A 25,667-nucleotide genomic window follows, 5' to 3' on the forward strand; every position below is an offset into this window, starting at 1 on the left:
ATACAAAAACTTTATTCTCACAATATCAAAATTGACAGACCTACAGAGATTTGTAGATTAAAAGGAATTAAGAGAGAAAACAATGATGAATATAGTGACTCCTACTGGGAGTCATTACATTAATGGTATTTATTTGTGATGGTGCTGAGCAGCAGCACTGGGTATGTTAAATAGTGACTCACATGACAAAATGACAGTTAAAAAGAAACATAAGAGCAAAAAACAGGGTGAGGGGATTGGTCATTTTGCATTTAATCCTGGCAGCAAAAATTATTCAAAAATCAAAAACAAATAACATATGCATTGGAGGAATTCCTTTAAAAGATAAAATTGTCCTACACCTGCATATTTTTGAAAAAAAAAAAAAAAAAAATCTAACTCCTTCCAAATATTTCTAAAACTAAATGACAATGTTCGTCATGAAAAAAATACTACAAGTGTGGTTGAGGATAAGTCGAGGAGAGAGAGTGTCATATCTACAGAGTGAGAGAGGAGGACAGCAGATGGAAATGGAAGGAGGCTGAGGGCAGAAAGAAAATGACCACCTTATGTAGCTGAAGACAAGTGACAACAGTCATGGGCCCAGTATCGACCTCACCCCTACAACTTTCACAGTGACTGCTCTGTCAGGCTTGGGCAGTGCGGCAAAAATCCAGCTCTTCAAACTGAACCTGTGTGGAGCTTCAGAGGGTTTGGCGGGTTTTCTGTCTAACTGCTGTGAGTTCAGACTGACAGAACCGTCCAGCAGCAGGATGGAGTGCGGCAGGTGTGAAATGGTACCGGAGGTTTCAACACATCATGGCTGTCTGCTCAAAGCCTTCACAGAAAATAGTCAGCTACTGGCTTCTTGGAGGGGATGCCCCTGGTCTCTTGTGGTGCTGCTTCAAATATGATGAACTCTCGCTGTAGATGCTCATCCAACTCCAAAATGGCCGCCACGTTGCCACATCTGATTGTCCAGAGACAAAAAAGTGGTTAGGATATTCACATATTTGCAGTTACCAGTCATGAAACTTTGAGGGTAAATCAACACATGGCTGCTACCTGTGATGTAAAACTGACTTGTCTATAAACTACTAGATGTTGGTGCTAAGATACCAAACCAGGTAGTTTTCATACTTCACATATTAAAATCATCCAAATGAACATATACATGTATATGAATGGATTGAGGAGAGGGTCAGTGATGCAGGGATATCTGAACCACAGTGATGAGTCATTTTGAGCTTTATAATAGCTGAGGAATATTAAAAAATAGTTCATATTAATGGATAATTCTTTGTACATCACGCTGTGTAAGAACTACAGTTCCCATAATGCTTTAGGAGTTTTATACAGAAAGCTGTGGTTACAATGTGAGCACAGTTCTATATTTGTTGTCAAATTGACAACATTAACAGTATGCTAAATTAGCTATTAGCAGTTCCTGTTTGCACTGTATCCATGGATGTACAGAGAAGTGGAATAACTTTACTACTGAAGGAAACTTAAACCTGATGATTATAGGGCTCCCTCCCACCAAAGAGTGTCCTGGTCGACTAGTAGTCGTTAGTTCAAGGCATTAGGCGACTAGTTGTCACATATCTATGATATTAATTTAATTATGTAAATATATAATTTTGGGTGTATCCTAAAATGGTTAGAGTTCCAGGGCTGGGAAAGAATGTTATGAGTAACACACCGTGCTACACTACAGAAAAACACAAAACCATATTGATAGGCCTTTCAAATATAAACTTTACAAACGCATGGACGAAACGAACCGAGTAAGGACACTCACCAACAAGTGAACAAGACATAACACATAGTTAAAGTTTAGTTTCCTAAAACTAAACCAACATACCAACAGATCTGACCAGTTGATTCACTTCAACTTTGGCTACTATGTCAAAAAGACAATTTTGAGGACAATTCCTTCCCTAATGTCAAATAGGACACAAAACTGTACAAAGAGGGTCACTGGTTACCATTAGAGACACACACACACACACACACAATAGACCTCTCCTTAAGCACATATAACAAACTGTGTTACTGTAACTTATCTACCTGTAGCAGTAGTTGGGTGCTGACCAGACAGTGAGCACCGTCTCGTTGAAGTGCCACTTGTAGCCCTCCATGACCAGCTGGTGTGCTCGGCAGATCATGTGGATGTCGTTGGCGGCGTTGAACTGGGCCACCACGTCGCTTCCAAACAAGTACCCAGCGCCTCTGGGACTCACTCCCCATCCTGTGGTGTCTGAGAGCAAGGAGAGAAAATCGGTCAGGTGATGATCTGATTTTAACATGATATCAGGATTAGGGGAAGACTTGTGTAAACTTTGAAAATGATTGCTGCGTGAAACGTTCAAACACATTTTAGTCATGACATTAAACTAAGTTTCGTGACCAACACAAGAGAGACAAGAAAGTGCATGCGTGGGGAGAGAGATACTCATATTTCATAATGCATAATTAATGCTTGGAAAACAAATTCTGAATAAAATAGTTAATTTTCTTGTCTGCTGAAACACAGTTTAGTTGAAGACAGTGGACATCAGATATGTGGTGCAAACATGATAAATCCAGTGAATCCTTGAAAAGCTCTTCATCTCCCATGTTCCAAATGCCAAATGTTTTTCCACACAATCCACACTCTGTTGTCTTTTCAAAACCTTGACAAACAGTATATTGTCTATGTATAGCCACGCAAGACAATGTAGCTTGTTACTGTGGTCAGCTACACCTGTGATCATCGTATTCAGTAATTATTTGTCTGTCGTCGCATTGCCCGATATAAAATATGTACAGATCACTTGTAAAACTTATATTTATTAAACTTTGTTAAACTATGACTAATCACTTTTCCAAAAACCTTTGAGGATTTCTTGTCCTGCAAAACTTTGACAGACTTAGAAAACACAATTTACAAATTCCATGACTTTTTCAGGTTTTGCATGGCCATATCATGGCTATGTATATCAATTCCAGCACTTCTGCCAGTTGCCCTTCTTCAAATCAAAAATTTCCATGTTAGCTTGAACATTAATAAGCACATGAATCAACAATGCAGTGTTTAAAAGGCATGAGAGATTCCTGTATACCTTCAGGGTCCGACCACAGGAGGTCACACATGGGCCCGTCATGGGGCACTTCCTGTTTTCTGTCAATGGTTCTGATCTGGTCCAGTGTCTGGATGGAAGGAGACAAGCCACCATGCACACAGAAGATCTGAAGGACATAGAGAGGAGTGGATCAAATCAGATGATGGAATGGAAATAAGTTATTCAACCAGATATTAGAAAAGCAAAACCTCTAAGAAAAAATGTAATGCATGAAGCTCCATTGATATCAGATTCACAAGGGTGTACTGGAAAATGCATTTCACCTTTCCATCAATGATAGCAGAGAGGGACAAGTAGTCAAAGATCTCAGTGCAGTATCTCCAGACAGTGACTGAGCCGTACTTGCGGAGGCATTCATCATAGAAGCCGTAGACCTGGGTGATTTGCCGCGACTCATGGTTTCCCCGGATCAAAGTTATCCTGTCTGGATAACGCACCTTAGGAACACAGCAGAAGCAAAAAGATGAGGATCCTGTGTGAATTTCTTTAAAGCATATGCAGACATGAGCATTAAAAGGTAACACACGCGTTTTCCTGTTAAGTTGCAAGTTGCAGTGCAGTTCAGCAGTGAACATGGATGAAAATTCATGAGTACCTTAAGAGCTAGCAGAAGAAGGAAAGTCTCCACACTGTAGAAGCCTCTGTCCACAAAATCACCCATGAAGAGATAATTTGTCTCTGGGACATCTCCACCTACCTGCAAGGTAAAAAGATTATGAACAACCAGTCCGTTTAACAGTTGGATATTATAGAATTCACATAAAAAACACAATGTTATGAATAACATCAGCACCATTCTCAGTGTGACTGGACATGTATCAAACTTGACCAAGCATTAGTTAGCCTGGAGTGCTGACTAACAGAGTCTACTGAACTGCTACAGCATGTGCCTACAAAGCTAGTAGAGATGTGAGCACTCTACTAACAAAACTCACCAATAAACCAAAAGCTGAAAAAAACAAAAACAAATGACCCGCTCTCCTTTTAGTTCAGTACGATTTGGACACGGCAGAAATCCAGTGTCCAGCACACAGGAGAACAATGCTACTGAAGTATCGAATAGGCTATTAACATTAACTGCAGCTATAAAAGATATATGTCCAATTGCAGTTAGTCTGTCTGCATTAAAATTGTGTTTTAAACTCCGACTTTCTGGATATGCATAGGTCATTTACTCCTGATGGCTGCAGTGAAATAAGGGAAAACATTTTCAAAAGGAGCTATTAGTAAATTTTGCTATTGCTACTAGAGATGCACAGATTGCAAATTCTTTTTGCAAATTTCCAATTAAAAGTCTGACCAGCTGATTCCATATTTCATTCTAAGAAATCTAGTTGACAACTACAAAAACATTTTGGAACTTTTCTTTAATGGAATTCAATTGTATATTCATAATACAACATGACTATCAACTATTTAATAAATGGATGATGGGCTCTCTCTCTCACACTCTAAATGAGGGTAAACAAAAAATCACATTACTGCTTTCTGGCTCCAAATCTTCACTTTTCGGACTGCTCATCAACAATAACGATGAACATTATTATTGATGGTCATTATCAAAGGCATGTGTGTGGACACACATATGCGTGGGAGCTGCAGCAGCAGTTAAGTGAGGTAGTCGTCATGCACAAGTTAAGGAGTCAAGCGGTGCTCCTTCACTTGTCAACAGCTGTGTCTGGGGTGGAACCAGCTAGCATTGGCCAATCTCATCACTTTCCAAATCAGAGGTAAGGTCCATTTTACCCGGAAGAAGAAGCTGCTCAGAGGACGTATTCCAACCATTTGCATTGTAAACACAACAATGGCTGAAGTTTTTGGCAATACTCGTAAGCTGTTAATGCTAACATTAGCTATGTAGCATTAGCAAAACTTACAATTAACTCCTTTAAACGCCATTATCATGTTACAAAATACTAGGAAAATTGTGGTAGGCATCCAGCATGAACAACCAATTTAAGAATATAACTTCTAAAGAAAAAAAGGTGTAGACTGTATTAAGCAGTGTGTAAAAGCAAACAGAAACTTACTCTAAATAGCTCTTTCAAGTCATAGAACTGACCATGTATATCCCCGCACACCTATGAGGTAAATTAGGAGAAACATAGTTATTACACACATACATATATATAACTTCTTTTAAATTCTGAACATACAAACTAAAAAAAAAAATTTCTTACTGTGACGGGAGAGTCCACTCTCTGGACATTACTTTCTTCAACCAGAATCTCTCTGAAAACACACACAGATATTACAATAGGATTCCGTGTTCTACTAAAGCGTGTTGGGTTTTCTATTGATGTATTCAAAACACTAGCAGCTGGTCATAAAGGAAGTCTAGTTGATATTTACTTTAAGTTATACAACAATGCTATAATGGTGACATTGATATTGTAAACAATTAGTTTCTACTATGTCATGAAAACACAGTTTAGGTATTTTTATTTACTTGAATTTGCTTGGTGTAAGCTTTATGCTACCTATATGAATGGATATATCTAGCATGAGTCAAAAGTCCTGATGAAACTCTGCTATATGTATTTGGCATCACAAACATCTGATTTTGTGTCTCTGTTATAGGTGTATTTGATCCATTACCTGGCTTTGGCACACAGTGCTTTGACTTCGTTTTCTTTAATGAGCTCACAGCGTCTGAGCTGCTCTATTTGTCGGTCCAGGTCACTGATGTCCCCCATTGTCACACACATAGGGAGAGCTGCTTACACACTATGGTCACACACTCCTCTTCTCACACACAGGGGTCACTAAAATAACAGGCTCGTACTTCTCCGGGCAATGGGGCAAGCAGTCAGATCAATTGTAGGTCAGGCTCTTGCTATGAGGATGCTAAGAATAAGGAAATGTAAAAGAGAAAATACAGTTAACAGCTGAGTTATGCAAAAGCGAACCTGAATAAAGACCAAAACAACGCAACAACAGTCACGTAACCAAAGAAACATGTTTGGCTAATGTTTGTTGCTTAATAACTTGATTTGAGTTTCCTCAAGGTGGTTCCTGAGTGAACAATTAGGGTCATTTACTAAGAAAAAATGAAACTCACAAATATTGTTCATTAAATTACACAGAGGAATAAAGGACCAGACAAAACAGACGTTATTCGTCAAAGAATGTGGGGCCTATGGGCGTAGCGTAGCAGTAAGCTAACCGTTAGCACGTTAGCTTACATCACCGCTAACGACGTCAGCGAACTACTGATTCTTTGATAACTTAACCAACCATTTTGTTAGGGAATTTGTTCTGGAGGTTAACGCTAATGTTTACCAACTGGTACCGAACAACCGCATAGTGTTAGTGTGCTAATTAAACAATGTAATGTATTTAAGTTTGTTGACGAAAGGTTGTGTGTTAGCTGGCTAACCTTAGCTCTCAGAGCACCTGGCTAACTTGAGCAAACGGCGTCAACACTGGTTAGCGCTTCTCGGCTAGTTTCCTGAGCAAGCTAGCTAATGCTAATGAGGTATATCAAAACGATTCACACGCTGCCATTAAATCGACGACTCAAAAGTAAAAGTGATTACCGTGAAGTGAGTGATAGCTGAACTTTGAGAAGAAGCACACATCGGTATGTTCATTCCGTGGATTGGGTGTTTTTTCGCCGTCCACCGGCTCCTCTTCTTACCCCGGTCTTTGCCGGTTCACTCGCTCCTGCCGTGCTCATGAACACCGACGACTTGGCTGTAACTTCCGGTGTAGGGAGCGCGCATTGCACAAGAAAAAACACGAATGGTTGAGATTAAAGACAATGGTAAATAAAAGTTTAAATTAAATCTTGCATATTCTTACATTCTGGATTTTTAAAATAAGGCAAATGGCGTAAGATAAAATTTTAAGATTTTTAAGAGTGACTTTTTATATTTGGAAAAAATGAATCTGGCACAAATTACTAATCATTATCATTATTTGAGTATTTTAATATCGGGAGGATTTCTTTAATATCACCAACGCAACACAAATGTTCATTTGTACCTGTGTAACCTCACCAAAATCAAGCTCAACTATGAGTTTACAAGAAAACTTGGGGCGAAGAAACAAGTTAATTCATCAATTAGTCAATTAAACAGAAAGTTATTCACCAATTTTAATAACTGATTAATCATTTCTCATATTTCTAGCAAAAATACTATTCCTTCGTTTTCCTGTTTTTCTGTGTCTGCTCATTTTCTCACTTATGTAATAGTAAACCGAACATTTTGTGGTTTTGAGCTGTTGGTCAAACAAAGCACATCATTTGAAGATGATGTAGGTATCTAATGGACATATTTCATTGTTCACTTTGACGTAATTTCAACTGAGCAGAAGCATCAATCACAGTACAATCAAAGTATTCTATTGTATATCTTTATAATAAAGACCTCATTTTCAAATGTACTTCAAACTGTATACATGTTTTATTTTACAAGACAATTACGCGTTTTAATGTTTTTTCCTCCTCAATTATGCAGTTACAGCTTATGTAGTTAAAGCTTAGTTAAAGTTATTCAAACAAGTACATGCTTATAACATGAGATCAAACTGTAACAAAGTTATGACAATTGAACAGCAGCAGTATCATATTAAATAATGGTCTTCAAAAATTTCAGTAGGAATGTGCACATTGGTGAGACATCTTTAAGAGAAAACGTTTTTTTTCGTAAATGAAACACAACTTTGTTGGATTGTAAAATCACATTTTAAAACTTAAATTTAATTACTTTGACAAAGCAGGAGTACTAAGATTTTTGGAGCAAAGAAGAAGAACTCACAACAAAGTGCAGAACAAAGGCAAAATGCCCTGGTGATGTTAACAGTCATGACAGACATACTGTTATGTATCTTTTGTTAAAAAACCCTTTTCCTGACTTGTTATAATTTTAAAATAATTATAATTTTAAACCTCTGGTCATTGTCCTGTTTTCCAGATTGTTACAGTGCATAAAATATAAATTGCTAAGCCACATTTTGGTAGAAACTTTGGTAGAAACAGTAAAGGACTTTTCTGGTCACTTTAGTCATGGCCTGTGTTATAGTAGCAGTGACTAAAAGGCAACAACATAGGTGAGTTAGTTAAGCAATAACCTGATTGAACCTTGCTCTATGAGCACAGAGGGCATCATAAAACATTTTTACATTTTCATTTACAAGGGAGCTTCTAACCCCTGGAGGAATTTTACAAATGAATTATTATTACATATTATTTCAATTATATTATATTATATTATATTATATTATATTATATTATATTATATTATATCATATTATGAGTTTAGTCCCAGAATCAACATGTAATAATGGTATAACTGTGATCACATAACTCCACCACAGTCAGCACAAAACATTTCAAATGTCTAATTATCATCACACATATTGTATAATATTGTCACATCTTGACCACCGACCATTTTACTGTAACAGTTTTGTCTCAGTTGCTTTGGGTCATTTTATATAATGAAGCTCTGAAAGGCAGCGAAAGTTTAACACACACTTGTCAATTTGAATACGTCATTATTATAAGAAAAAAAAGATAAGTGAGATCAGTAAAACTATTGTTTTTATGCTGTAGTCTGGTGTTTGGTCAGTTTAGAATTAGTTGTTGCTGTCAGCTACAGGAATCATTTAAAGTATAAGACGAGATAAAGATACAGTAGGCGTAATTATTGAAAATGACATACTTCACTGTGTCTTGTCATTCACAAACACGCTTGTGCAGAAAACACTATTGAAATATATAATGTATATATATATTAAATATATTATGATTGTGTCATATATTTTGTTTCTTTGAGATGTGTGTGATTCATACTACATTTCTTCATTTTGCCTAATTACATCTTTTCACCATTGAGCCACTATAAGGCTTTTCTTGTGCAGCTGTGAAACAGGCTGTCAGTGCAGTTTGTGCAAACCAGCAAACCTCCAACATGTGTAAACCTTTTCTAGTAGTACCAAATAAAAGTATGAGCTTGAAAATGAGCATTATATGGGACCTTACCCTGGCTTCCTATTCTATGGCAAACCACTGTGATCACACCTACTCAAAGGATGATTCAACATGTACCTCAAAAAGCCGCATTGGTTGATCATTGGGAGGTGGTGAAAAGGACAAGCTGGTAAGTGAGTCCTCGTCTCTCTGGCTCACTCATGGTGATTAGGAATCCACATTTAATACAGTTTGAGAGAGTCAATGTTACGTAGGAGTAGAATCTGCTTTTTTCATTTCTGATCAAAAAACATCCCTTAAATGGAAGACACCCACGTCTCTCTTATTCATCCTGCTGGTCAGTGTGTGGGCGGGGTCAGAGCGAACAGAAATATCTGTGGATGGGGAAAGCAGCGACTCCAGCCAGAGCTATGCCCAGACTGTCTCCTACACTGGCAGCAGCCATGGCAAACTCCCTCTGTCTGTCTTCAGTCTGTGGGACAGAAGAGAGACGTCAGATACTTAATGTAAACTGAGAAACAACACAGCTTCAAATTAGCAGCACACTGCTAATTAAGCAATATGACACGAGAGGTTGTGATCTCGTACTGAATATCAGCACGGCTGTGATTGTCTTTGGTACTTGGCCGAGTATCCAAGACAACGTTTATACAAGTTATACGAGCACCATATTAGTTAAATAAGCGACAACAAATTATGATTTGTTTGTTTATTTTATCATTTATTCGGCTACTCCAGTACAAATAGTTCCCCAACTGGAATGGTACTGGACTGTTGCTAAGCAACACAAACATTTTCCTGACCTGCACAGTGCACACTAGCTTGTTACTTTGTCTACACATTACTGCAAGTGTGCGCTGAAGTATCCAAGCTTCTTCCCTTCATCCTCTTCTGATGGTCATACATCATTTGATTCAAATGTTACTTCTGGAAATATTTTCATCTTTGCAAAGTTTGTTACAATTTAAGACAAATAAACCACCGTTAATGTAACGCTGATTAACAGTTATTGGAACACCTGTGAAGTGAGTGATACACGTAGTTAAAAGTCCAGGGCTGTTGTGCTCTATATCAGCACTTATGGAATGTCTCTCGTCCAATCAAATTACTCGGTCGGGACCAACTGTTAAACTGTTAACTAACTGTATAATCCAGCTCATCAGAGGCTACATTAACATACAAGCAGAAATCCTTTTTAGTGAAGCAAACCTTTGTCTAAAGTAAAGTGTGGACAGAATTAAACATAACTGAAGGCAGACAACAGATGAATTGTGATGAACTGTAATTAAAACCTTATTAGAAGCGTGTTCAAATAATGTCTTAGTTTCAAATAATAATAAAAAAGTCATACTCAAAACATTTTGGGCAACAAGGAATTACCAATACTAGGGCGGGGTATCAGTTCTGATACAGATACCTTGACTTCGATACTGATTCTTAATGATACTTTTGAATCAAAGTTTATCAAATCCATTTCAACAATAAGAAAAATTAAAATACAAATTTTAGTTTGACATAAGTTTTATTTTTAGGCATATTTTTAAAAGGAAACTTGTCTGGCTTTGCCAACATTTTTAGTTTGGCTTTTCATTTAATTTTATTTATTAGTAATTTTTTTTATCTTTCAATTTATTTATATATATATTTGTTTACAGGTTTGTTCTTTATTTTATTGTATGATTACTTTCTGGATTGTTTTCCTTTTAATACCTTACTTTTATTTCTGGTTATTTATTCTATTTCTACTTTTATTTCTGTTTTTACTCACTTCCAAACATCTCCTCTTATAATTTTATCTTTACTATTTTGTCATTATTTTATTTTATTTTTAATATTCAACTTTTTATTTCTGGTTTTCTCACTTTAATACATCTCTCAGGTTTTAGCATTTTATTATTTTATCTTTATCACTATCACTGTCTTTGGTTTCCAGTCTTCAGCGTTTCCTGTTATTATTGTCTTATTTCTATTGTTTTTATATATTTACTTGGTTATTTATTGTTCTCTGTGTGTGTGTGTGCTTTTATTCTGTAAAGCACTTTATGTTGCATTATTTGTATGAAAAGTGCTATACAAATAAAGTCTGATTGATTGAAATGTGTTTGTGTAAAAAGAATAAATAAATAAAAAAACTGCCAATCACCAGCATTATTAGATCTTGGTCTGAGCATGCTGCATGCTGATTGGCTCAGTGATGCTGATGAGATTTACTCATTTACTCCTTAGATATCAAAATTTGGTATTAAACGATACAACATTTTTCCATCCTCGATAGTATCAAACCAAAAGTTTGAAGTCCTGTTATTAAGTTCACAACGACAATCCTAACATGCTGATGTTTAACAGGTAATATTTACTATGTTCAACGTCTTAGTGTTAGCATGCTAACATTAGCTCAACTACTGAGGCTGAAGGTGATGTCATTAGTTTTGTAAATGTTTTTGTCATAAACCAAAGAACTGGACAAACTGAATTTTTCATCTGATGATGGAGCTACATGAAAAGTTTCAGTTCAGTCCAGCTGCTTTTCACACACAGAATAACAACCCATCCGACAGAACGTTGACCTGACCTCTTTGCTGATGAAGTAGAAGGTGTTGACATACGCAGCTCCACCCAGCAGACCCTCATAGAGGACAATAACAAACACCAGCAAGGCACTGGGCAGGAACTGGTAACGTACTGCGAACAGGAGCAACACCGCATTCACCACCTGTGGAGGTCAGAGAGGAGGGCAGATGGAGAAACAGAGAACCCGGCAATCAGCACTTTCATACAAGACAGACTGCACTGATGGGTCAGCAGTCACGAGGAATGTGACACCTTATCAAATGCAGCTCTTTGGCAAGTAATCTGAAATCACGAAGCTCTGAAGTTCTTCTTTGAAATACAGATTTCAAACATATCTGTATGTACCGATCGCTGTGGGTTATCACTGTACCTGTTTTTATTTTAGCTGAGGAATCAATATTCTGTTTTAAAGCTGATATTTGCCACTAAGGCCCTGTTCAGACCTAGTATTAACATGCGTCTCAGGTGATCCGATCACAAGTGGTCCGCTCTACATACGTCAGTTCACACTTGGCTTTAAAATGTGTCTCTCCCTCTTGTGATAAGATCTCACTTCCCTGAGTGGTGCAACAAGGGGTTGAGTGAGTCAATGCACTGCTCACAGCTCTACAATGAAATAAGTTTTTATCCATTTGAAATAGTTAAATATTTTCAGTTCATTATGAAGCTTCTGGGCTGACTTCAGGTACACTCGCACAGAGCTAAGGATACAATTAAAATGCCTTCATTTTGTTAGGGCATATCAGAGTTAAACTTCCCTTTTCCAACCATGCCCTGAGGAAGACCCTGTAGTGGTTGAAACCACTGTGCGTTTTACTCCCTTTTTGGGATCTTTGTTTTGGACATTTTACTGTCCTTGTGTCTACATTTCAACTTCAAGAGCACCTTGCATTCACCTGGAAGACTCATAACGGCATAACCCAGAGCACCCGGTATTTTTCTTTCTACATTATAAACTGTGTTGGGACTAATCAGACTGTTTCAGAGGATGTCAGTACAGTAGTTGGTCCTTCAGTGTGGCCCTGTTAAAAGACCACCTCTGAATGTGGTCTGAGTGATCAGATCTCAAATGCTTCCTCAATGAATCTTGGGTGCGTTCACACCTGAACTTAGAGCCATTCACTTGTGATCGGATCACCTGAGACAGATGTTAATACCAGGTCTGAACAGGGCCACTGAATACTCTGATAACTGTTCTGGCTATTTATTGATAACTTGTGGTGGTGGTGGTGATGAGGACAGATGTGAATGGTTCCGTAGCAACAAAATAAAATGGAAATACAAAATGCAAATACAAAAAATTAGCCTGCAGTACTAACTGACTTGCTATACGTATAAACATAAATAATGGTGACAAATTCAGCAGAAATAATTAAGATGTTAACAACAACATAAATGGTGTAGATCAGTTTAACTGCCACAAAAACAGCATTTTTCCATGACAAGATCAGCTCTGCTACAGACACTAGGAAATTGTTTTCCACTTTCAAGTGCTTTAACATACCCTTCTTAACCTAGTAATAATAACAATAAGACTAATAACAATAATAATAATAATAATAGACTGATAGTTGACTATCTGCTCACACAGTGGTTATATAGAACTTGGCAACTAGATTATGCTTTATGCATGATCAGAATTAAAGGAATATCCAACTAAAAATGTTGTCATTGAACATTTTGCAAATATGCTCATTTTACAAAAAATGTAATCCAGACAGCTTCACATTTTGTTGACAATATAATTGTTAAAAAAAAACAAAAAAAAAACTCTATTTCTCACCTGTAGCAAAGAGAGAGCCCACACTTTCCTTATCTTCACACAGCACAGGGAGGATCGAGACACGAACACACCTACCTGGTACAGCGTCTGGTACCTGAGCACACACACAAATAATAATCAAGCTCAAGTCTACATCCTTAGACAATTTAAATACAGTAATTCCTTGAGAATACTAATCCAGTGAGGTTAACTGACCAGCGATACTGCTCTGCGTGGGACAGGAAAAAGTTTGGGAAATACAGGAGCTCCATCTGGAGAAGGAAACATTTGCATTATTATATTATCAGCTGCAATGTTTTTAAATGTTTGAAATGGGCTCCCAATACATGAAAATTATACATCATATCTCCAGACAGCCTAAAGCAGAAGGAGGTTTTGACAACATGCAGTAAGATCAATATGATGGCAGATGGCACCATAGAACTTACCAAGCCCTGGTTGATGAAGTACTCTGCAAAGTAAACCAGCCCCAGGGGAAACACAAACTTCAGCAAACCCTGCTCCCAGGAATCAAGAGGAATAATCATGTAACCACACAAATACTCAAATACTCAGGTCTGACATTCAATAAAGAGTCAACTTACTCTGCTGACATGCAGTTTCTCTGTGAAGGTGAGAGGTCCAGTGCTCCTGTCATCTGCTACAATCAGGGGGAAGAAAACATGGTCTGTAGTTATTCAACAGCATGACTTTCAAATGACACTTTCAGAGAAACAGTGCAGTGCTGTGAGAGTGGACAATCAGCTGCCTCCTTTAAATTCAAAATTACAGATGTGTGGCTTCATTGTGGAGTGTGTCATATAGACACACTAATTCAGAAACAGCAGGTTCACCCTCATTTGTAAAAGAGAAGTGTTCTGGTTGTCTGGTCACTTCACCATCCATGTACAGACTGGTGACAAATTAAAGGAAAAATTAACATGTGGGGCTCTATTTTTTTGTTTGTTTGTTATCAAATTAATTAAATTAATGTTTTTTTTTTCTATTTGAACAAAAATTGACATAAATATAATGATGTACAACCATTGGCTGTCAGCCGGTGAACAATGTGTCATCATCATAAACCGTCATCCGGACCTGTGAAACGGTTTATATGGATCTATTAGATTGCCAAGGAAGATGGCTTTGATGTGGGTCAAGCAAGGAGCAGACAAGAGATCGTGAAAAATACAGAAATCACAACAGGCCTTTTATTGCGTCAGTCGCTGAGAGCCACATATTCACATTCACCTCTTCAACCCCATTTATACGAGCCGTTGATAACAAGAAAAGTTAGAACCCACTATCTTATGGAGTGTATGGGAACTTCCAACGTGCAATGAACCAACCAGGGTGCCATCTCCCATTTCCTTTAAAAGCCAGGTGTGCTCGCTCCTTGGGGATTGCTATTACAACGGAGGACTTGTCAAATAGTAAGAAAGGACGCTTCTCTGGAAACAGACCTCAGTGTGCAGTTCAGTGTATTGTGCACCCACCTATTTAGACACATGTTACTATCTTGATAATGCGGCTCAGATGGGCGCAAGTATATTTGCTATTTGAACAACGTGTGTGCTGAGCGTGAAAATGGAAACTGCGTCGGTTTGAGATTAACAAAGACACCCTTTGCTCCGGACGCAAGACATGGTCCAGGTCCAGTGTCTTAGTAAGATGTTGTTCTACCGCGTGCAGCCAGAGCAGCTGCAGTGCTCCATGGCTTTGACTCTACAAGTCTCAGGGACTCTACTGGAGGGATGAACACCATTCCTCCAAAAGATCTTCCCTCATTTGTTATTTTGATGATGGTGGTGAGATTGTAACCCAGGGTATTTTCTGTAGCTATAATTTACTGATTCCCTGAACACCTCACATGCAGACTATCAGGTAGACATTAGCTAGGCAGCCGTGCAGAGAAGCTTCTAGTCCCCAACTCACATGGGTTGTGGCCAAAAGTTAGTTTGACAAGGGAGAAATAAGGCTAATATAAGATTAACTCAAGTGATTTTATCTACCAGGACAGGACGGCTAATAAGAGCCTAAGAATAGAAAATGGTGGATGGTGGACAAAATAACAGAGACACCTTATATAATTCAGCAGCACCACAAACTGCAGCCTCCAACATGTCTCTAAAACAGCTGCAAAAAAACTGGACATTATTACTGTCAAGAAGGTGGGATTAATTGCATGACTGTTGAAACAGACTGCATTAGTTTTAGCTGGGTGTCCTGATAAACTGAGAAGTGACTCAGTGTATATCTGAATGACTGACAAGATCCTCTAACCAAACCAAGATAAAACAGCTGGAGCCACTGAGGTCATCTGACCTCACATCTCACCATGTTTTCTGTTGCAAAATCTCCCTTTAACCACTGAAAACCAATATTAAAAATAAACTTCTCTCACTCACGTTTAAATGGAAAAAAATTTATTAAGGCCTTCCAAATAAATTTACTGCACAGTTGCAGTTAATATAAAACCTTGGTGTTAGATTAGTCTACTCACCAACCAACAAAATAACTGAGTGCAGTTCAGAAAATCCTGCTTTAACTGGATTTTCTGATATAAAAATATTTTTACTTATACTTATTTATGATTTGTGATGAGAGTTTGTGACATATACCTGGGGTTGATTTCTCCTGCTGCTCTTGATCTGAATCATCCACCAGCCGCTGTCTCTCCTCTGAGCCCACAGCTGTATACTCCATCGTCCTGCTTCTCCACTGAGGGAATGAAGGTGGAGGAACCAGCAGGATGAAATAGCTGGTGGTGGATGGTGAGACAAGGAGAAGGTCAACATGTTGGTGTAAGCAAAAAAATACAAACCAGGACACAAAATCTCAATAATGTTATGAGTAAGCAACTCATGATATAAGAAAAAAAAGAGGAGATCTATGACTGAAAGATGAACAGAAAACATCAGCATCACACATAATATATTATAATATATTATATTATATCTAGAACCACCATCAGGTCAAATACTTTGGTTTCTAATGACGTGCCCGTCAGTCTCAGCTGTACTTTGTGTTTTGTGCTAACTTGCTAAACTAAGATGGTGAAGAAGATATAGAACATTATTCAAAAAATCTGCATGTTAGCATTGTCACTGTGAGGTCGTGGTATTATTGTATCTTGGTGCACAATGTATTATGTATTATGGGCTACTATGAACCAGGTTAAAATATGTGGGGCATCATGGGAAATGTGCTTCAGGCTGAGTAACGTGTTCCTGCACAGCTGCTGAACTAATAAAACAGTTGTATGTTTAGTTAACAGTTTGCTCACATGCTTATATCTTCTTTTTAAACCACAAAATATGTTAGCATGCTAAGCATTTAGCTCTAAGCACCACTGTGACCTAACACTAGGGCTTCACAGAGCCGGTTTCAGCCTGGTTGAACTGAGAATAGGTAAATATATGGAAGGGAAAAATGACCAGCATGTTAAACCACTGTCTGCTGTACAACATATTTATAATTCATTTCAATTGCATATGATGGTTGATTTAATCTTTTGCAGAGTCAGTAAATATATTTCTAAATCTAAATCCATAACATCCATCCTAAACACACGGTTATTATTCTCCAGGATGCCCCCCCCCCCAAGAAACTGCAGGCAAAGGCAGAGGCAGAAGATGTCAGCCGTCCAGATCCTGATGCATCTTATCTCTTCACTCATTTAGTTAGCTGGAGACGGCCTAAACTACAGTCATATTCCACAGTGCAAATGCCATTTAATTGGCATTTACAGTGTGAAATAGCACCTCTGCTCTTTTCCCCTGAGGGTTAATGCTTCATTTTCAAAAACCATTATACATTTTTCCTGATGCTCGTAAGGGTTGTCTTTATATAAGAAGAGGTGGGCCACCTCACCTGAAATACATTGTAAATGACAACCAATGACATTCTTACCTAATCAACATGGCGAATGGGACCACCAGCATGATGAGAAGTGTGATCTGGGGTGACAGGCCAATCTGGGTGAAGCCTGAGTAGAGGAAGGCTCCAGCAACACCAGCACCACCAGTACCTGAGCCCCAACCTCCCAGTACATCCCTGTGACAGGCACAAAACCACTGGTCACAATCTAAACTACATATTGTTGTAAGACAAATCATTCTATATTCAATAACCAGCAATTACAAAAACATGAGAAACACACACACATGGTTTGTTAGATCTGCTGCTGCTGCTGCTGCTGCTGCTTGATATCATTGCTAATTTTTTCTAATTTTGGTTCATGGTAATGACACAGAGATAATACAATTATTTTCCAGGAATTGAAGTTTGTTTCAGATAGAATCATTTACTGTGAAGTAGCATTGCGGTTTCAAGGAGCCCCCTCCTTGAAGATGCATTCAAGGAAGCTCTAATATCAGGGATTTCAGAGTCAAGGGTGACAAACATTTACTCGCACAATTCTGAAATCAAGGATGTTAGATATTCTTCTCAAAATTCCCAATAAGGAAAACAGCCCCTGCTCACGGACTATGGAAGCCCATTTGACCTTTTCTTTTATCCGGCTTGATTTTTCTGTGAAGCACTTAGTAACTTTGGTAAGAAAAGTGCTGTATAAATACAAGTTATCATTATTATTAAAATTACTTCTGACACAAAAAGAAACAAATGGATAAAAAGTCAGAAAGGATAAAAATAAAAACCCTTACGTTAAGTCAAAATTTGAAGATAGTAAGTCATAATTGTGAGATACCGAGTCAAACTGACTAACCCTTTTACTTTCTGTCATTTAAACTATTGGCCTATTTTTTCCTTTCCAGGCAGATGTACACAAATGCATCACAGAGCAATAACAAAACTTTTCCTGGATGGCAGGACATGAAGTCAAGTTGTGAAAAGTGTTGTGTAATGTCCCGCTGTTCGAGCCCTTTTGTATTCACAGTCTATATGTTACTCCACATTCTGTCATTTTGTTAAGTCGGAACAATGGAAAAAGTGTTTACCTGGTGAAGAAGACAGTGAGAGAGAGGAAGGACAGTTCTCCCAGTCCAGCGCTGATACTGGCGAAGATCACTCCTGCAAACAGAGACAGAGACAATCCGAGTGAGTGAAGTAAGGACAGACAGAGATGCTTTTAAAATGTTCATGAAGAACAGAAAATGAATGATCTCAGGGCAGTTATTCTTGTGTGATTCTGTGTATTTAATAAATGTAGTTGTGAAATCACACCTCAATCATTTATCCTCCATACATTCATTTGTATAATGTCATTTGTTTATGTCTTTTTCTCGTAACCCCCTTTTTATGAAGGGATTTGAGTATCACGCAGGTACACCTCAACTTTTTGTTTTCTATTTGGATTGGTTTGATTTTTCTGTTTTCTATTTTATTCATTATCATCATTATTATTTTATGCCAATGGTTTGATTTACGTCATTGGTCCTCAATTGCGTCTGCATTATCTATTTTAAATCAGATTCATTACTTTTGGTTACAACTGAGTCTTATCCTTGGATGGAAAAAACCAATAAGCCATCACACTACTTGAATGCATCATGAAATAACACAATAAAAAAAAAATGAATTAAAAAAAGAGGTGATTCAAATGGATTATAATTTTGGAGGATGCAATTTGTGCTGCTGTTGAATCACCGGGCCCTGCAGGGTCCATGTCATCAGTGTGGACTGACTAACTGGACTCTGACCTCTGATGGACCTCAGCATCAAGTCGCCTTATGTCATGCATGATGCAATAAAAACATTCTGTCGGTAAGTGAACGCTTCGTTACAGCTAATTAGATTCTTTTGATAAATACTGTTGAGTATCAAACAAAAATATATGTCAATTAAGTTTGGCATAATAATGTATTAATTTCTATTAATACTTATAGAAAAATGACATCACACTCTTTGATGCCCTTTGACCCCATACTTCACTGCATATAGCACAATTTGAACATAAATACATCCGTCCACATAAGCTTTTTAAACATGATGCTTGGCTCAGTGAATGGAAAATCTGAATTTTTTTAATTCAATAAACACCCCGATGGAAATGTTGGTAGAAGCACGGTTCTGTGTAATTCCTTCAGTAAGGAATTTTCATACTATTTGATTTGATTTACATATTCACACACATAAAACATTACAATTGCATTGTTTATTGTTTGTTTATCAAGTGGATGTGCAGGTGAGTCAAGAAACCTATCTAGGGCTTATGTTAAAACCTCACCACAGGAGTGGAGCAGTTCAAGCCTGAGATATCATCTCAATGCAAAACGCTTAGCACAGAGCTTTGAGCGAGTTCAGACACAGACTGAGTTAGTATATCTGTGACAGATTAACCGGCTCAATAGTTAAATGGATTGCAATGGCCTGCCGAGCCACTCCAGGGCCTTTTGAGGAGCCAGCAAAGAAGAAAGAGGAGCCTCCAGCTGCTGGTTTCAGGCTCCAGATTCAGAAGTAACAGGGCCTATCAGGGCTCTGAGCCTCAGTATCAGCATGGAGGATTGCCCACTGCACCGGTGGTTAACTCATGCAGCGACCCATCTACAGCTGTCTGCCCAGGCCCACAAACATCTGTCATAAACTCCACTATACATTACTCTTGGTCTATAGTGGCCTAATTTTAGCTTTGGTTTTTTTTGGCATCTAAAATAAGACGCATTAACATTCATTACAATGTCATGAATAAAATGAGATACTTGTTCTTGCTGACATATTTCAGATTTTTATTTCTTCATTGGGTCATATTTATGGACATTTTTGCATAGGAACAGTGGGGAAAAATGAAATAAAAGAGATGCTGACCTTTAGTTTATAATGTCTAATAATTAATTTACTCATTTACCAAAATCCATTTGAATTGAAATATTTTTACATGCTTCTCCGATATCGTCGACTCATTTAGATTAATTCATCAAAATGCATGTAATAAATTAGATTCATTTTCTACATCGCTTGACAGCTCAAATGTAAATACATGAATTTGAACATATTTTACTGATCAGGTGATAAAGCATGGCGATGAATATTTCCAGCAGCGGGTCATGATAAGACTAAAATAGTATCACGTTTCTGTGGAACCGCCGCAGCTGCCGTCATCCAGATAAGACAGCAGGAAATTTAATCGCGGCAAAAGACTTTTTATGCTGCAGCTAATCTGTCATCTGAGTTGTTGAGTTCCACCACTAATTGAGATAAAAGCTAGAACCTAAACTAATGATTGCTCTGTAAAACAAAAATGGTGGCTATTTACCTAGAATGCTGATCCAGACGGCAGTCGATAAAGACACAAGGAGGAAACTTGCAGCTGCCACGATGACACAGAACAACACTCTGACACTAGAATTAAAAACAGACATTTGTGAACAAAATGTGCAGGTAGAACAAAAACATTAAATAACCATGTTTAGGGGGGGACCGGGGACGGTTGCAACACTGCACAGTTGCATCTCTCTCAGTAAGTCACAGACTGTTTAGACTAGACCAACCAAACTTACATCATATATACATATGACATATCATTCACAATATTTATTTGAATGGAAGAATTCAGATGTTTCAACTGACCCCAACCCTAGGGACAGAAGTCAGGGACAGTTGCATAACACATTTTAAGAATACTTTAAATTTCCCTGCTGTTTGTCTCAATATGCTCAGTATTATGAAAATATGCAATGTTATTTATGTTATTTAGTAATATATATCTGTAATAGCAATTTTCATTGTTCATCCAATTTCCCATATTGCCATTACTTGCACAGGAGGGGCAGCCAGTTGTCTTTACGCAGACCCAAAAAGACAGAATCAATGTCCAGTCATCCTTGCAGGTTTAATTGTCGTTTATTGACCGACATACACACTTATAAAGCACGCACGGATGTATAATAATTTCAATAACTGAAATGGGATTTTATTAAATAATACACTCCGGTTGACTTTCCAAAAGAAAATAACGATCAAAACAGGATTTTGATGTGATTAATCACGAGCTTGGTCAGAAAACTTTTGTTCTCCAAATCCAAAAACCTACTTACAGGCTGCCAGAGCAGAGGATACACAGCGGGAACATGTCAGGTAATCAGCACCTACACAGGTCACACACATCATCCATATTTTGCTTAAGGGCCTTTATGGCCAGCTTACTCAAACTAATATTAGTATTTCATAAGTCAAATTAATATAATTCAAAATCAAGTTTAAAATACTGCATCCACAGATCTACAGATGTTTCTTGTTTAACTCCAAAACTCTTAATATGGCTCCAACATGCGCTATGGGACAAAATTAGCTGCACATTATTGCGTGGTCTGTCTTGATCTGGCTGCTTAGCTTGGGGACGGATACAATAACTTGTCCCAGACACACAGGCCTCGACACGTGCTCACCATGTCACTAAGAAGCCAAGAAAACAATGATTCAAACTAAGTAGGTTTTGATTAATTCATAAAAAGGTCAGAACATTTTGACAGGAATATGTCAATTACTTTCACACATTTAAAACAATTTTTCAATCAATGCAGCAGCATTTATTGTCTTCTACTGGGAGGAGGGGGAGTCTGACTGAGCATGTGCAGTATGAGTGTCATCACTCAAGCATAGAGCGCTTCAGTCTCCCTCTTATAAATAAATATTGGTACAACAATATTTATTTTGCCCTGTTAAAAAGTCACTGTGTAAGTATTTACAGACTGCACTGTATATAAGCCACATGCAGTGACATTTCTAACAGTCAACCAGTCTGTGTGCACTGTAAATAGAAATAAAAAAACAGCTGCTATTAAAAAAATGGACAATTGTCCAGCATTGACAAACAGAGGCCACTAAAAGAGCTAGAAAGTGGCTTCATGTTGCAAATCCATTAAAACTCAACACTTCCTGCACATTTTTCAAAGTAAAAGCCTTTAAAGAAACTGGAAGACACAAACATCTGGGCCACCAGTACCAAGAAAGTGTTGAGTTTCCTGATGGCAGCTTAACAGTGATACAAACAACAGCAAAGTGGAAACAAATGGAATCTATTAGTCGATGAATGAATGAAGTCATTTCTCGGGTATAGCCACTAGCACGGCGAGATAAACCAACACTTGAATAATTAGCAGTGCATTGACATTAGTTATTCCCATTCAAATAATCAGCGTTAGTTCCTATAAATACTCAGCTTGAGCGAAAAAACTCTGCTGCCTTAAGGCCATGATTTAAATCAAATGGTAGTCACAGTAATCACAGCCTGAGATTTTTATGAACAGAGTTAGAAGTAATAATCATGGTCTTACCCATAAGGCAGGTTGTGGATTACAAAAGGAGCAAACAGCTTGATGACAAGCGTTGGGAGGATGTCAGCTAACAGCACAGCCTGAGAAGAGAAGAATGAAAACTCTCATTAAGAGTTCAAACTAATTCTGAAGAATCTTAACACAGCCTGAGATCCCCAACCCTGAGCTGCACAGAGAGCTAAATTCAGTCTGTATAGTGAACGCTGCTTGGTTTGTGTCTTTTTGTGTAAATACAAAAACAGCATTTCACCTCACAACACCGTGGGATTCTGCAGCACTGAGAGCTGCGGGGAATTTCCTTTCTTGTACTTTTATTTCTATATTTATTACCAATTTAGTTTCAGTACCTGTTTAGTAATAAAATGTTTTACCAATGTTAAAGGTCAGCTGAGGAAACCCTGCATAATACCTCTGTTGTCTCGTCTTTCACAAAACCTCACCATGAGATACTATTGATTCCTTTGTAATCATACAGACTGAAGGGGGTTATTCAGCATTGTGTTATGAATCTCCAATTACCGCAGTAGAGACAGGATTGCAGTCATAGCGGCTACTGTTGCTACTGTTCCTGCCTTGGAAATCCACAGCCACTGTGGGTGGTGTCTAGAATTAAAAGAAAAAATAGGTGAAAAGTGAATAATTTGCTTTATAGCTTTATATGTATTAATAGACTTTATAGCATAAAACTCTTAGAAATAACAATCACTGATGAAAAAGATAATAATTTGCCTTCTTACAGGTGCTGTGCCATTTTCTGACTCTTGTTTTTTGAGGATGTCATGGGCAGCGCTCAGCATTACCACATAGGCAAAGTTGTTGCACAATCCAAGGAACCTGAAAAGGTCAACAAAAAAGGGACAGATAATACAGAGTAAGCAGATGCCTCAATAACTGACAACCACAGACTGAGAGGTTTCTCTTTGTGAAAACAGCAAAACAACTGCAGATCCAAATCAAACATTTGATTTGGATTGCTTGGAATGATGATTTGTCTCGTCACCAAGTCTGTCAACAAACATAAAAAATATGCTTTAAGACAGTTTTGGGAAGGTGGTGAAAAAGTTAGTGGCGAGTCCTGTACTAACTCTCATGCACCTGCCGAAATCTACTTTTCTAAATGTTTCTAAATGTTTCTCTCATCCTGAATGATAGCAAATCTAATCTAATAATAACATTAGTGTTAAATGAGTGTTCATTTAACAATTTTGTGTCTATATGTTATTATTATTGAATTGTTGTATTTTATCTGATGCAAAACAAAAAAAAACAAAACATGATAACAGCCACCCTGCTCTTATATAATACTGGCATCAACTACTGAAAAGCTCACATCGATTGACCACTTGTTGGAACTCAGAATGTATTGAGGTTTGATACCCAACAAGAGGACACTAGAATCTAACTGCAAATCTAATTCCACTCATATTTTCCCTGTATGTCGCACTAATTCACAAAAAATAAGTGTAAATATGCTGGCAGTTAATATTTTTTCTGATTGCACCAGTTAACTTTTTGAGACAATATAAAAATAAACATAATTACTTTTTTTTTCATCTTATGTTGCTGAATATATCATTATTATTATTATTATGACAGAAGTAAATGCAGAATTGGCATTTATGGTGCAAATTTGCATCTTAAATTCAAACATTTAATTTGTAATATGGAATAACACTGTAACAATTCATTTCTGTCTACATACAGTGACCTAGATCAATTAGAAAAGCTATTTATTAGCAGATGATAAGTTACAAATACTGGAAACAGCTACCAACCAGTTGTTTTAACCACTTCTTTGTAGCGTCCATGTTGTTTCCACATTCTGACTTAAAAGCACACGTTGGTCAAAGATAATTTGTGAGGGATGTGATGATGTGCAACTCTGTAACACTACTGTCAAACCACAAAGTGTTTCTTTAGGTCCAACAAATCCAATAGTGAGACACCTTCTGGATCAAATGAACTTTCATTCATATCATATCAATAATTTCATCTTATATCCTTTTTTTCGACTATTTTTAAGCCATGACCATCAGTATTTGGATCAAGAAATTCAGAGAGAGATGAACTAGTCTAAAGCTGAGTTATGTCAATGTGTCACATACACAGGCTGTTTAATCAACATTAAAGTAGAATTACTGCCAATAGTTATGCAACACTATGAGGAAGCTGTGGGCTTCATCAGTTTGAACTTTAATTTCACATTCAGGATTTCTCATACTTAATATATATTACGAGGATTCCCAGCGCCATTTCTCCCCTTGTATGTTACACTTTGAAAGGCTATTTGTCGTGTTGTAGTTCTGCTTCTTCCTCAGTGGTTTTGAAAAAAGAATTTCGGTTTTGAACACTCACCAAAATCCAGTCCAGTTGCGCCACTGAGAGCAACGACCTTTAAAAAGAAGATAAATAAGATTTTTCGAAATTCACGTAACAATATTTGTAATTTCATATTTCTTTGAAATTACTGACAGATGACAGACGTACCATTAGTGACTGAGCGATGGCCAGGATCTGTGTTGACGCTGGCGGTCTGCTCCATGTTTGCAAATGAGCCCAGGCTAAACTAAATAAAACCGCTAAAAACCGGTTAAAAACAGCTAAAACTGCTACAATAACCCGGACATCGTACATTAGCTGCTAAACAGCTCCAGTGGCTTCAACAAAAACAGACGGCAAATCATTTAACACAAAGAACGAGCTGTGTTTTGGATGGATTTAGCTTGTGTTACTTACCAATATTGCAAACTTACGACACGGAACACGGTGTTCCTTACAAATAAAGTCCCTTGGAAACAAAGACAACCTTGAGGTTCCCGTTCGATGAAGCTATTTAGGTTGCAAAGTGGGAACCTTTCACGTTTATGCTGATAGAAAGTGTTTTGTCATATAAAAAAATACAAGATTTACATTTAATTATTAGCAGCTAGCTAGGAAAAACCCCGACCCAGTTAGCTGTGGTCAAAGGTACCTTCGGTCATGGATGTAGTTGTGGCTTTATTTATTTATTTATTTATTTTTACATATTTAATATTTATCAGCAGTATATAAACACT

At 37.6% G+C, this 25,667-nt stretch overlaps 2 protein-coding genes across 3 annotated transcripts; both read right to left on the bottom strand.

Moving 5' to 3' along the window:
* Positions 1–90: 90 nt before the first annotated feature.
* On the bottom strand, positions 91–6,802 carry LOC111669754 (serine/threonine-protein phosphatase 4 catalytic subunit B). The gene is made up of 9 exons (XM_023426205.2): positions 6,644–6,802; positions 5,703–5,951; positions 5,285–5,336; positions 5,135–5,185; positions 3,700–3,801; positions 3,368–3,541; positions 3,084–3,210; positions 2,050–2,239; positions 91–949 (listed from the first exon to the last, which is right to left on the bottom strand). The coding sequence occupies exons 2-9, from the start codon at positions 5,810–5,812 to the stop codon at positions 820–822; spliced, it is 936 nt and encodes a 311-aa protein (XP_023281973.1). The 5' UTR covers positions 5,813–5,951; positions 6,644–6,802; the 3' UTR covers positions 91–819.
* Positions 6,803–7,449: 647 nt separating this feature from the next.
* Positions 7,450–25,550, bottom strand: cln3 (CLN3 lysosomal/endosomal transmembrane protein, battenin). Of its 2 annotated transcripts, none has more exons than XM_023426180.2 (15): positions 25,099–25,550; positions 24,967–25,003; positions 23,349–23,445; positions 23,131–23,214; positions 22,612–22,691; positions 20,592–20,677; positions 18,337–18,409; positions 17,288–17,431; positions 15,997–16,136; positions 13,981–14,033; positions 13,825–13,893; positions 13,592–13,647; positions 13,397–13,490; positions 11,615–11,755; positions 7,450–9,514 (listed from the first exon to the last, which is right to left on the bottom strand). In XM_023426180.2, exons 1-15 carry the CDS (start codon positions 25,151–25,153, stop codon positions 9,398–9,400), a joined length of 1,326 nt encoding a protein of 441 aa, XP_023281948.1. In that variant the 5' UTR covers positions 25,154–25,550; the 3' UTR covers positions 7,450–9,397. The 2 variants fall into 2 exon arrangements, with proteins under 2 accessions (XP_023281948.1, XP_023281947.1); XM_023426179.2 differs by having other exon boundaries at positions 13,981–14,036; positions 25,099–25,547.
* Positions 25,551–25,667: the final 117 nt, after the last annotated feature.

This window comes from Seriola lalandi, unplaced genomic scaffold (assembly GCF_002814215.2).
Source record: "Seriola lalandi dorsalis isolate HSWRI2012SDOR001 ecotype SW California unplaced genomic scaffold, Sedor1 jcf7180002054816, whole genome shotgun sequence".
In the NCBI taxonomy this organism is placed as follows: Eukaryota; Metazoa; Chordata; class Actinopteri; order Carangiformes; family Carangidae; genus Seriola; species Seriola lalandi.

Excerpts from the sequence above, each read along its gene's own strand:
- LOC111669754 (XM_023426205.2), bottom strand. The coding sequence starts at position 5,812 with ATGTGTGTGACAATGGGGGACATCAGTGACCTGGACCGACAAATAGAG. Across the intron at positions 2,240-3,083 it reads CCTGTGGTCGGACCCTGAAG|ACACCACAGGATGGGGAGTG; the intron begins GTATACAGGAAT and ends CCTTGCTCTCAG. Across the intron at positions 950-2,049 it reads GCACCCAACTACTGCTACAG|ATGTGGCAACGTGGCGGCCA; the intron begins GTAGATAAGTTA and ends CTGGACAATCAG.
- cln3 (XM_023426179.2), bottom strand. The coding sequence starts at position 25,153 with ATGGAGCAGACCGCCAGCGTCAACACAGATCCTGGCCATCGCTCAGTC. Across the intron at positions 25,004-25,098 it reads CCATCGCTCAGTCACTAATG|GTCGTTGCTCTCAGTGGCGC; the intron begins GTACGTCTGTCA and ends TTCTTTTTAAAG. Across the intron at positions 13,894-13,980 it reads AGAAACTGCATGTCAGCAGA|GGTTTGCTGAAGTTTGTGTT; the intron begins GTAAGTTGACTC and ends TCCTGGGAGCAG.